This window comes from Borostomias antarcticus (genome assembly GCF_949987555.1).
Source record: "Borostomias antarcticus genome assembly, chromosome: 6".
Classification (NCBI taxonomy): domain Eukaryota; kingdom Metazoa; phylum Chordata; class Actinopteri; order Stomiiformes; family Stomiidae; genus Borostomias; species Borostomias antarcticus.
Genome location: NC_140239.1, coordinates 4052594 through 4062593, shown reverse-complemented (window position 1 = coordinate 4062593; position 10000 = coordinate 4052594). Strand labels below are relative to the sequence as shown.

The window sequence follows — 10000 nt, the reverse complement described above, 5'->3', positions numbered from 1 at the left end:
GGCCCAACGGCAGCATTCAGAACCGGTCTCAGCGGGGGGAGCGACGGAGGAGCGTCCATGACCCCCGTGACCGAGCAACGGGACCGCAGCGAGCCGCCACAGAACGACAGACTGCACGTGGTGAAGACGCCGCTCTCTGCCACTGACGTTTTCACACACTCCGTTTTTTAAGTGTCATAAGTTACGTCCAGCAATGGCGGAGAATTCACAGCGATCTTTGTCATTTTCTCGCTGTTCGGGGGGTTTGACGAGTCGGGAAAACTTGGCCCGATATAGGGATGGAGGGATTGTGTCATCATCCACTGCTGTTATATAGCTATCAAGGAACGTAACGCATGCCTTGCATTGAGCGTTGTGAAATGTGAAAAAGCTTTTGTATTCCCAATTGTTGTACAGGACCCTGATGGAGGATGATTATGCAATCTGCTCTAGTTTTAATGCAACTTACCTGAATGTATGCTATTTTGAATTTGCTTCTATTGATGTTTTCTACCCATTATGTAATTTTATATACATATATTTCAATTGCCACAACAGCAACATTGCAGCGATGAGATGTGAGTTGAGCATTATGTTCATGGCGTACACCCTCTAGTAAATGTTTTTAAAACAGTGGCTCATATGCCATACATAATGCCTATATAAGGGTATTTTTGCTATTAGGAAATAATGTTGTGTTTCTATTGTGGCCATGAGCACCAGAGATGAAAATTGATTGAGGCTTTTGTTTGGTGCTACTGCTTTGTTGACTATTAGTGGAGTGAAAAACAGAAAGTAGCTCTGATTAAAAAAAATAAAAATAAAAATATATATATATATATATATATATATATATATTACACTATTGGGAAAAAGGGTGAATTTGTGACAGTACAATCTTATTCAGTAATGTGCATTTGCTCAACTCAGGTTGTATCTAAAATGTTTTGAGACAGCATATTTTAACTAAGACGTAATGACTGTCATGATGCTGTCAAATATATTTTGTACACTGAAGAAAATAAGAATATTGCTCATTTAGTTCATTCCTGCTCATCCGTCATCTGCTAATTGTTGTTTTAGCAGCTTATTAAGATTGATGGGGCAACATTTGATTTAACACTCATGTGTCCAACTCTTCTCCAGTATTTAATTCATACTGATGGATTATTTTGAGCTCTGGTTATACAGCTGGTGTGGGAATGAAATGTGCCTTTCTTGTGCCATAACCTAGAAGCTGGGAGAGAAGTTGGAGATGCCAAAATGCCTATTCTGCCATGTCACTCTGCTGTAACCCCAATAAAAGGTCATCTTTGTTTTAGTGAGCTGATGTTCTACAGGGTTTTTCTGAAATGGTACTGTGTACATTTCACTCATAATTCCGTTTTTTCGTGTGGAATGTGACACTTTAACTCAAGTAGACTACTGTAGTACCGTAGTAAGAAGTTGATGTATTCTAATACAATCCAAAATTGAATTTCTTTCACTGCATTTATACTTGCCCGTTTACTTCAGAGCACAATTTAACTCTGCAATTCACAAACCAAGCTCCCCGATATATCTGGAGGGGTATTGATTGTTGCTTGTGGACTTGTTATTCCCTGAAAAGGGCTGCTATTTCGAAAATAATTATCTCTTTTGTATCGCTGACAGAAAATGACTGCATGATCAGAGTGAATTTTAACCGAATCTATATTACTGTGAAGCTTATTGAACTGTAACCAGTAAATGCCTGTGTTACCACCGCTGTTTGTTTTTGCTTTTGTGCTCATGCAAAGGAATGAGAAACTATTCAGCATACCCATGAATCGAAGCGGCATCGTTGAAGGGTCTATAAGGGATACTTCCTCCAATTCATGAGGGCTGGGGTGAAACCGAAGCTCTGAGTCTTTGATCACAAAGGACCCTCTGAAAAGAATTGGAATGACCATCTCATTACAGCTGTTCCACATTCCAGAACAGCCCCTTCCATCCTACTGCAGGGTTCTCCCTGCTGAATACTAATCTAAGCTTCATGAACACAAATTTAACATCGCCTGAGATTCAGTCCAGGCAAATCAAGTTAAATATGAGCCATTGAGAGTGGCCTGAGCGGCACAGTCAGTCTTTTTCATTAGATGAATATTTCTGAAAATTAGTAAAACGTGTTCTCAGCACTTTCCTTCCTAACCTTATTAAAATGCTAATGAGACGCACCTGCCGCCGGCCAGAAGAGACGCCCGCTCTCATTAGTGGCCGAGGTGGGCGGTGTGGAGAGGTGGGCGGTGTGGAGGTGGGCGGTGTGGAGAGGCGGGCGGTGTGGAGAGGTGGGCGGTGAGGAGAGGTGGGCGGTGTGGAGAGGTGGGCGGTGAGGAGAGGTGGGCGGTGTGGAGAGGTGGGCGGTGTGGAGAGTTGGGCGGTGTGGAGAGGTGGGCGGTGTGGAGAGGTGGGCGATGTGGAGGTGGGCGGTGTGGAGAGGAGGGCGGTGTGGAGAGGTGGGCGGTGTGGAGAGGTGGGCGGTGTGGAGAGGAGGGCGGTGTGGAGAGGTGGGCGGTGAGGAGAGGTGGGCGATGTGGAGGTGGGCGGTGTGGAGAGGTGGGCGGTGAGGAGAGGTGGGCGGTGTGGAGAGGTGGGCGGTGTGGAGAGGTGGGCGGTGTGGAGAGGTGGGCGCTGTGGAGAGGTGGGCGGTGTGGAGAGGTAGGCGGTGTGGAGAGGTGGGCGGTGTGGAGAGGTGGGCGGTGTGGAGAGGTGGGCGGTGTGGAGAGGTGTGGAGAGGTGGGCGGTGTGGAGAGGTGGGCGGTGTGGAGAGGTGGGCGGTGTGGAGAGGAGGGCGGTGTGGAGAGGTGGGCGGTGTGGAGAGGAGGGCGGTGTGGAGAGGTGGGCGGTGTGGAGAGGTGGGCGGTGTGGAGAGGTGGGCGGTGTGGAGGTGGGCGGTGTGGAGAGGTGGGCGGTGTGGAGAGGAGGGCGGTGTGGAGAGGTGGGCGGTGTGGAGAGGTGGGCGCGGCTGGGACGGGGGCGGGGGCTCCGGGTGGCAGGGTGTGGTGGAAGACCCCTGGGCCACTCAGTCACGGCAGTCATCCGTCAGCCATCAGCCCCGCGACAGACATCCCACGGCGAAGGCCACAAGCCGCTCCCTCCTTGGGAGGAAGGTCGGAATGGGCACGGTGTTAGCACGCACCGCGGTGCCTGCGTATAAACCCGGCCCAATCTCTCTCACATAGCGCTAACATTCAGCAGCCGGTGACAGAAAATGACTATAAAGCAAATTTACTGCCGGTGAAAACGGTTGCTGCCGCATTCCACGGCAACGGCACAGCTCATTTATATCCACATAACTAGGCTCCGAGCGCCGGTACGCCTGGGGGTAGGATGGGGGGAGGGCGGAGCTGGAGGAAGGACAGGATGGCAGCATGACAAAGGAGACACAGTCAAACAAACTACCCCGTTAAGGGCACATTTTATTTTTCACAAGAAACACACAAACATGCAACAAGGTCATCACAATTCAATAAAGACCAATAGATTAAGAAGCCCTTTATAGTTTTAACAATGTATCTCTAAATCTTGCCTTCATTCGAAGTCATCTAGTTGCCTCCCATTTCTCTTTGTGAAACATTTTTAAAATTAGCAAGATGTAGCCTACTGTATGCTAATGAAGAGAAATGAAAAAGCTGAAACAGCCATGTGGCTTGACATTTTTGTCAGAGAAAAATGGGCACTTTAAAATGTAAAAGACAGCTTTAAATTTATGCGAAAACTGGAAAGAGAGAATAACAGCAAAGCGCTGTCTCATTCTCACCCCCTCTCATTTCGACCTCTCTTCATCTTAAGAGACAACCAACCCCCTCCGAGAACAAGCAGACCAGTGCTTCTGAAACCAGGACACCCCTGGGTGATATTCCCATTGACTCAATAACGTATTCACACACAAAGCTTTGCATTGTCAGCAGACCTGCTTACTGTACATCTTGGTAAATATGCACGTCCACGAAGAGATTATTGTGTCATTAGTGGATTAAACTCAATGATGATCCGGCCCTAACCCTAACCCACCTTGCAGATGGACACACACACACACACACACACACACACACACACACACACACACACTCTGAAACTGTTGGGGTGGAGTTACTGTAGATAAGTAGGTACAGTGTAGATCATGATGTCAGAGTACTATTGTTAATCACATTCTGCATGGGGGAGACACCTTGAATATCTTTCAACTCTACCGCTTGTCCCATATCTAATCAAAAATATGCTATGGAACATATGGAATGGACTGCATTCTTGATTACAATATACAGTACAGTATATAACAATGTTATATGAATGTTCAGTTGAAGACCATTTTTTCTTTAAAAAAAAAAAAAAGTCAAAATGTCTTCCACTGTAGAGCATTTAAAATAATGGATCTGTCCCCCCCTATAGAAACAGACCCCATAGAGAACACACATCAACTGCCACATCTCCTCTTCCTGCTACACATATATTAGTTTAATCACATAATAGAATTGCATAAACTCCATTTCTCTTTCTTTCAAAAAGCAGACTGCGACCAGACATGGTAAACTCTCCTGAAAGTAGACTATATCTACAGTATGCACACTTGAAAAGCCAAGCGGACCTGCAGGGCAAAGTATTCTACTCATATCAATGATGCACAACATTTGAAGTAGGCTAAACAGACACATGGGAAATAAGGTTGCTTTAGCGAACAGCAAGTCTCAACTCATTTCAAATGGAAAATTCCCTGATAAGACTGGAAGCAATTCTTTCCTTCGTTCCCATTTAAGAGAGTGATAAAAAAAAAAGCTCTAAAAGAGTCAAATTTGAAATGGAACTGGCTAAATGACCTTTGTCGGCTGGCTAAATGACTCTCACAAGCTTAGGACAGGACACAGATGTCTATCACCGTCTTCCTCCCGGTTCCAGAGTGTTCCATCTGGGGGCTTGGTTAAGGTCATGCTGCTCAACTCCCCCCCGAGCCAACGATAAAGAGACACACTGTCTGTACTCACCGGCATCCCTCAGGACACCAACTACTGGTTCTACATTAGGGGAACCACAGCTGCAAACGCTAAGACTACGGGTAATATAAGACGCTCATAGCATGTCATACATATTTCAACAGTCCCTGACATACTGACAAATTCATCTTTGCCAGATTTTATGTATTACATGTTCATTGTGTGCCTGTGTAGATATGTGGGTGGGATTTGTTTATATTTTATTATATAGAAGAGTATAAAAATAAATTAAACTTACACCATATGACTCAAATTGAGCTTAAATTTAAAGGTATCTCACATCTGCAAATGTATATATATATATATATATAGTATATTTTAAAGCATTACAAGACAGTTTATAAACATTAACATAAAAAACAGCAGATATTGTAGCCAATACAGTCAAAGACATCTTCCTAAAATGAAAGGACTGATAAAAGGAAACTGCTGCCTCAAAGTGCTACGGAAGACTATGATTCAGTCCAAAATATTCTAAAGCCTTTAAAAGATCAAACCCCACAGAAGTGGGCGTCAGTTTCAAAAATCTCTTCTGGATCATCACCAACGTCTCCACTCATTAAAACTGATCAGTACTTTCACAAAGCTTTTATCTTAGGAAAAGAAACATCATACGATTTAACATCCCACTATGACCTTCAAAACATCAACTGGGCTAACCTCATCAGCATCCCGTACCGCTGAACAACATTCCCCAGATCTCTTAGCGGAGCGAGCTGGTCTGAGCGAGAAGACCAGGGGCCGAACGCCAGATCAGACCTATCCACCATCAGTGAGATCAGTGAGGGGATCTGATCTGTAGCGCATGGGAGAAATACAGCCCCTTGCTCTCGCCAGAGACCCACAGATCAGAGGTGCGCGTGAGGGCAGCTCCGCCATGATGGATCTCCTAGGAGACACGGCCCGCTTCTCAAAGGACGGCGCTGCTGCTCAAGGACTCGGGCGGAGCTTATTAACGCCACGGCGCGTCCGCAATCTAACACACACGCACATGTGCAGTGAGCGTGATGGATCGTGCCGATGCCTCAGCCTCCTTCACAGCGAGGCTAATAAGGCAGGCTTTATTCACAGAGGTCAGCGTCATCAGTGTGTCAACAAAACAAATGGGTTTCACCTTGGAGCGTAGCGAGGCCTGGCTGACTGCCTCGGCTTCCACCCAACGCACAAGTTGCATCATAGCGGACCGCTGAAAGGCTTGCCTAACCTATTACATGCTCACTGTGAACGGTACTCTCCAGGCTACCCCATAAAAATAGACATTTACCGACTGTCTCTCTGTGATCTGTGTACATGCAGTAGAAGCCTTGGTTTGACAGACCTTTGTCAATTAGGCGATGCTTTAGCAAGCCAATCAGCCGCTGACTCCTCAGAATCCCCTCAGATGTAGAGGACAATATCCTATTAGAAAGTATTAAATCATGCCAAAGCAAAAGGCCTCTCTTTCAAAAAACAATATCTATGGAACCATTCCACAATAAGCTGAACTGGTTTGAATTGGTACGAATTTGAGAAGTAAACTGATAAAGCCAACAAATAAACATTTGAAGTAAATTCTGCATATTGAAAATTTCCTGAAGTTTTCTAAACAATGACCAACCACAATTGACGACTACATTTCCCAACTCTTTTACAGACACACATTTCATAAACTAGAACAACTTGGAAAGAACTTCAAGAGCTCAAACCAACCGTCTTTGCAAAAAATCGCAGATATGCGGCCAACATTTAAATGCAACGTTTAAGTCGACCTGTGACTCCAGGACATGCGTACAAAGTACATCTCCTCCAATATCTCCACATCACTTCCTCCTCAACAGGGCGCGGGTCCGCAAACCCAGTCTGAAAGGAACCGATGAACGGCTCACTTACAGCTTAAACACAATCGGATCTTTACATTCTTTTACCTACTTATTTATTTTCCAACCGATCTATCAGATTGAAAATTTGGCAAGAATACATATCCTCAAGGCGTGGACAAAGAGACAGCAGTTGGAAATGTTTACATGTTTGGGTAAACGCAAAAAACGGAACCATGACACTGGTCATAACTGTGTCTTTGGCTGTATTTATTTTGCGGTTCTGACCACATATCTGATGGATTGTGGGAGTTTTGGAGGAAAAGACGGTTCTCTGCAGCATGTCGGACCATCACGCAGACGGCCGCCCCTTCTCTGTTAGAGAGAGGGGCGGGGGGTTGGGTTATGGGGGGGCATGGCATCCCTCTACACCCCCTCAGTCTTTCAGGTTGTCCTCCCCCACCCCCTGGGCCGACAGCTCGGTCAGCACGTTGTCCAGGTAGTTGGGGTCCGGATAGCCGTGGCCGGTCAGGTTGGAGCCGAACTCCGTCTTGTGGTGGACCTCGTTCCAGACGACCGTATCGCACTCGCCGGTGGTGCTGGACGTTCCGATGGTGAAGATGAGGCGCCGGTCCCACGCCGTGATCAACAGCTTCAGGACCTTGGAGAGGGAGGGGTCAGGGGTCACGGTCCAGTGGTTACCCTTCACATCTGACACATCCACAAAGAAACCTAGGGTCCTAGCCCATGTTTACTGCTCTGTATATGTTCTTAGCCAATAGACAAAACATTTTCCAGGAGCTTGCTCGGTCGTATCGTTGAGAGAGGTCAGGGAAGAATTTTTACAGCTCACCTTTCTGGCCGCTGAGTGAAACTGTTTTTTTTTGCTTCCCTCTCGAATATGTTGGGGTGGAACCTATGCCCACCCTCCCATTGCTCTCTGTAAAGCGCATTGTGTTGCCTCTGTGTATGAAATGCGCTCTACAAATAAAGTGCGATTTGATTTGATTTGATCTGTTTTACTGGACTGAAATCGGTCCGTCCAGAGAAAAGCTCACTGTAATACACTTATGGAATTATTATAATGATCGCTTAAAAGTAATTTTACGGATTACACAAAGAGGAGATCCCAGTTTACCTAAGCAATGCAAAAGTGTCGAGTAAAACATGCAGCTTTCACTGATGTTCTCTGTGTATGAAATGCGCTATACAAATAAAGTTTGATTTGGGAGGTTCTTTCTACCGTTTCAGGTTTAGGTATAGGTACTGTATTTGTAACGCGCTCCCCATCCAGTTGTTACACTGGCCAGGAGCACCATTCACACACCAATGGCGGTAGCTGCCATGCAAGGCGCTTGCCTGCTCATTGGGAGCAATTTGGAGTTCAGTGTCTTGCCCAAGGACACTTCGACAGGTAGTCAGGAGGAGCCGGGATTCGAACCACCGACCCTACGATCACTGAACGACCCGCTCTACCAACTGAGCTATACCGCCGCCTTGCTTGGTGCTCTGCTCCAGAGACACGGGGCTCCTGGGGTCAACCTTACCTTCCGGCCCTTCTCGATGTCAGGGAGGTAGCAGTGGCGCGGGAAGCCCCTGGCGCTGTACTTCTTCCCTGGGCTGGGGTGCTCGGTAGTCTGGGGAGAATGGATGAAACAAAAAAACAGTCACAACCCCTCTCTTTCGGTTTCAATTAATTATAATAATAATTAAATTAATTATTTCTGTTCATTTCAATTAGCAGGACTAGCCTCTCTTGGTACAGTAGTCACCATATTCTCATTGCGATTTGCACTCTGTCATATCATTGGTTCTAAGATAAGTGCTGTGCCAATGACATTCGCTTTCCCCAGATGAAAGCTTGAACACAAGGTGTTCCTCACTGTTCTATGAGGGGACAGTGTGGTGCATCTGTGTGCTGCCTTACAATACTTTCACTGTAGTGTGTAGTATTCACAGTGTGTATTCAGCCAGTAGAGTGAGGGGAGAGAGAGAGAGAGAGAGAGAGAGAGAGGGAGAGAGAGAGAGAGAGGAAGAGAGAGGGAGAAAGAGAGAGAGGGAGAAAGAGAGCGCGAGAGAGAGAGGGCGAGAGAGAGAGAGCGAGAGAGAGGGCGAGAGAGAGAGCGAGCGAGAGAGAGAGGGCGAGAGAGAGGGTGAGAGAGAGAGAGAGAGAGAGAGAGAGAGAGAGAGAGAGAGAGAGAGAAAGTGTGTGTGGGGGGGGGGGTGCCTGATGACGGGCTTATGGTGTGCTGTGGATATTCACCCAGTAGAGTGAGAGAGAGAGAGAGAGAGAGAGAGAAAGAGAGAGAGTGAGAGAGAGAGGGAGAGAGACAGAGAGAGCAAGAGAGAGAGAGAGAAAGTGTGTGGCGGGGGGAGGGGGGGGGTGTTGGAGAGAGAGGGGGGGGAGAGAGTGTGGGGTGGAGAGAGAGAGGGGTGGAGAGAGAGAGGGGTGGAGAGAGAGTGGGGGACAGAGTGTGGGGGAGAGAGAGTGTGGGGGAGAGAGAGAGGGGTGGAGAGAAAGAGGGGTGGAGAGAGAGAGGGGTGGAGAGAGAGAGGGGTGGAGAGAGAGTGGGGGACAGAGTGTGGGGGAGAGAGAGTGTGGGGGAGAGAGAGAGGGGTGGAGAGAAAGAGGGGTGGAGAGAGAGAGGGGTGGAGAGAGAGTGGGGGACAGAGTGTGGGGGAGAGAGAGAGGGGTGGAGAGAGAGAGGGGTGGAGAGAGAGAGGGGTGGAGAGAGACGGCCCCGGCTCCTCTCCCCAGGGACACCGAGCCGCCTCCTCTGGTATAAAGGTCAGTTTATTGACTCTATTAAAGCTCAGCTCTGCAGTCAGGATGAAATACAGCATGCAGCCTCTCTCCCCTCCACAACCCCCCCCTCCATCTGCAAGAGGAAGTGGGCCGTGCTCTCTCTCTCTCTCAGGAACACGTCAGGTCCGTCAGCGACGTAGAGCACGTCGTCGTCGGCGTAGAGCGCATCATCAACGCAGAGCCCACCCTCCCTCCTCCCCTACAGGTCACCCCCGGTAGAGCGGTCCGACACGCCGGCGCGGCCCGGGCAGATCTAGACGCCACGGCGAGCAAGGCGGGCGGGGGTGGGCCGTGGGCGGGGAGCGAGGGCGGAGGAGGCAGACCTGGACGCCGGCGGGAATGTCGTAGACGATGCGGATGGTCTTGGCCTCCGGGTGGCCGGGCAGGGAGTGGGGGATGACGTGGTACTC

At 48.1% G+C, this 10000-nt stretch overlaps 1 protein-coding gene across 1 annotated transcript in view; it reads right to left on the bottom strand.

Moving 5' to 3' along the window:
* Positions 1-7220: 7220 nt before the first annotated feature.
* The window catches only part of dtx1 (deltex 1, E3 ubiquitin ligase), a gene marked incomplete at both ends in the record, with an annotated part of 34056 nt that continues 31276 nt past the window's right edge, over positions 7221-10000 (bottom strand). Inside the window, 3 exons of the mRNA XM_084439453.1 lie at positions 7221-7445; positions 8332-8421; positions 9914-10000. The exon at positions 9914-10000 is cut by the window's right edge and continues 75 nt beyond it. Of these exons, the coding sequence (XP_084295579.1) occupies positions 7221-7445; positions 8332-8421; positions 9914-10000 (402 nt within the window). The remainder of the gene's footprint in view (positions 7446-8331; positions 8422-9913) is intronic.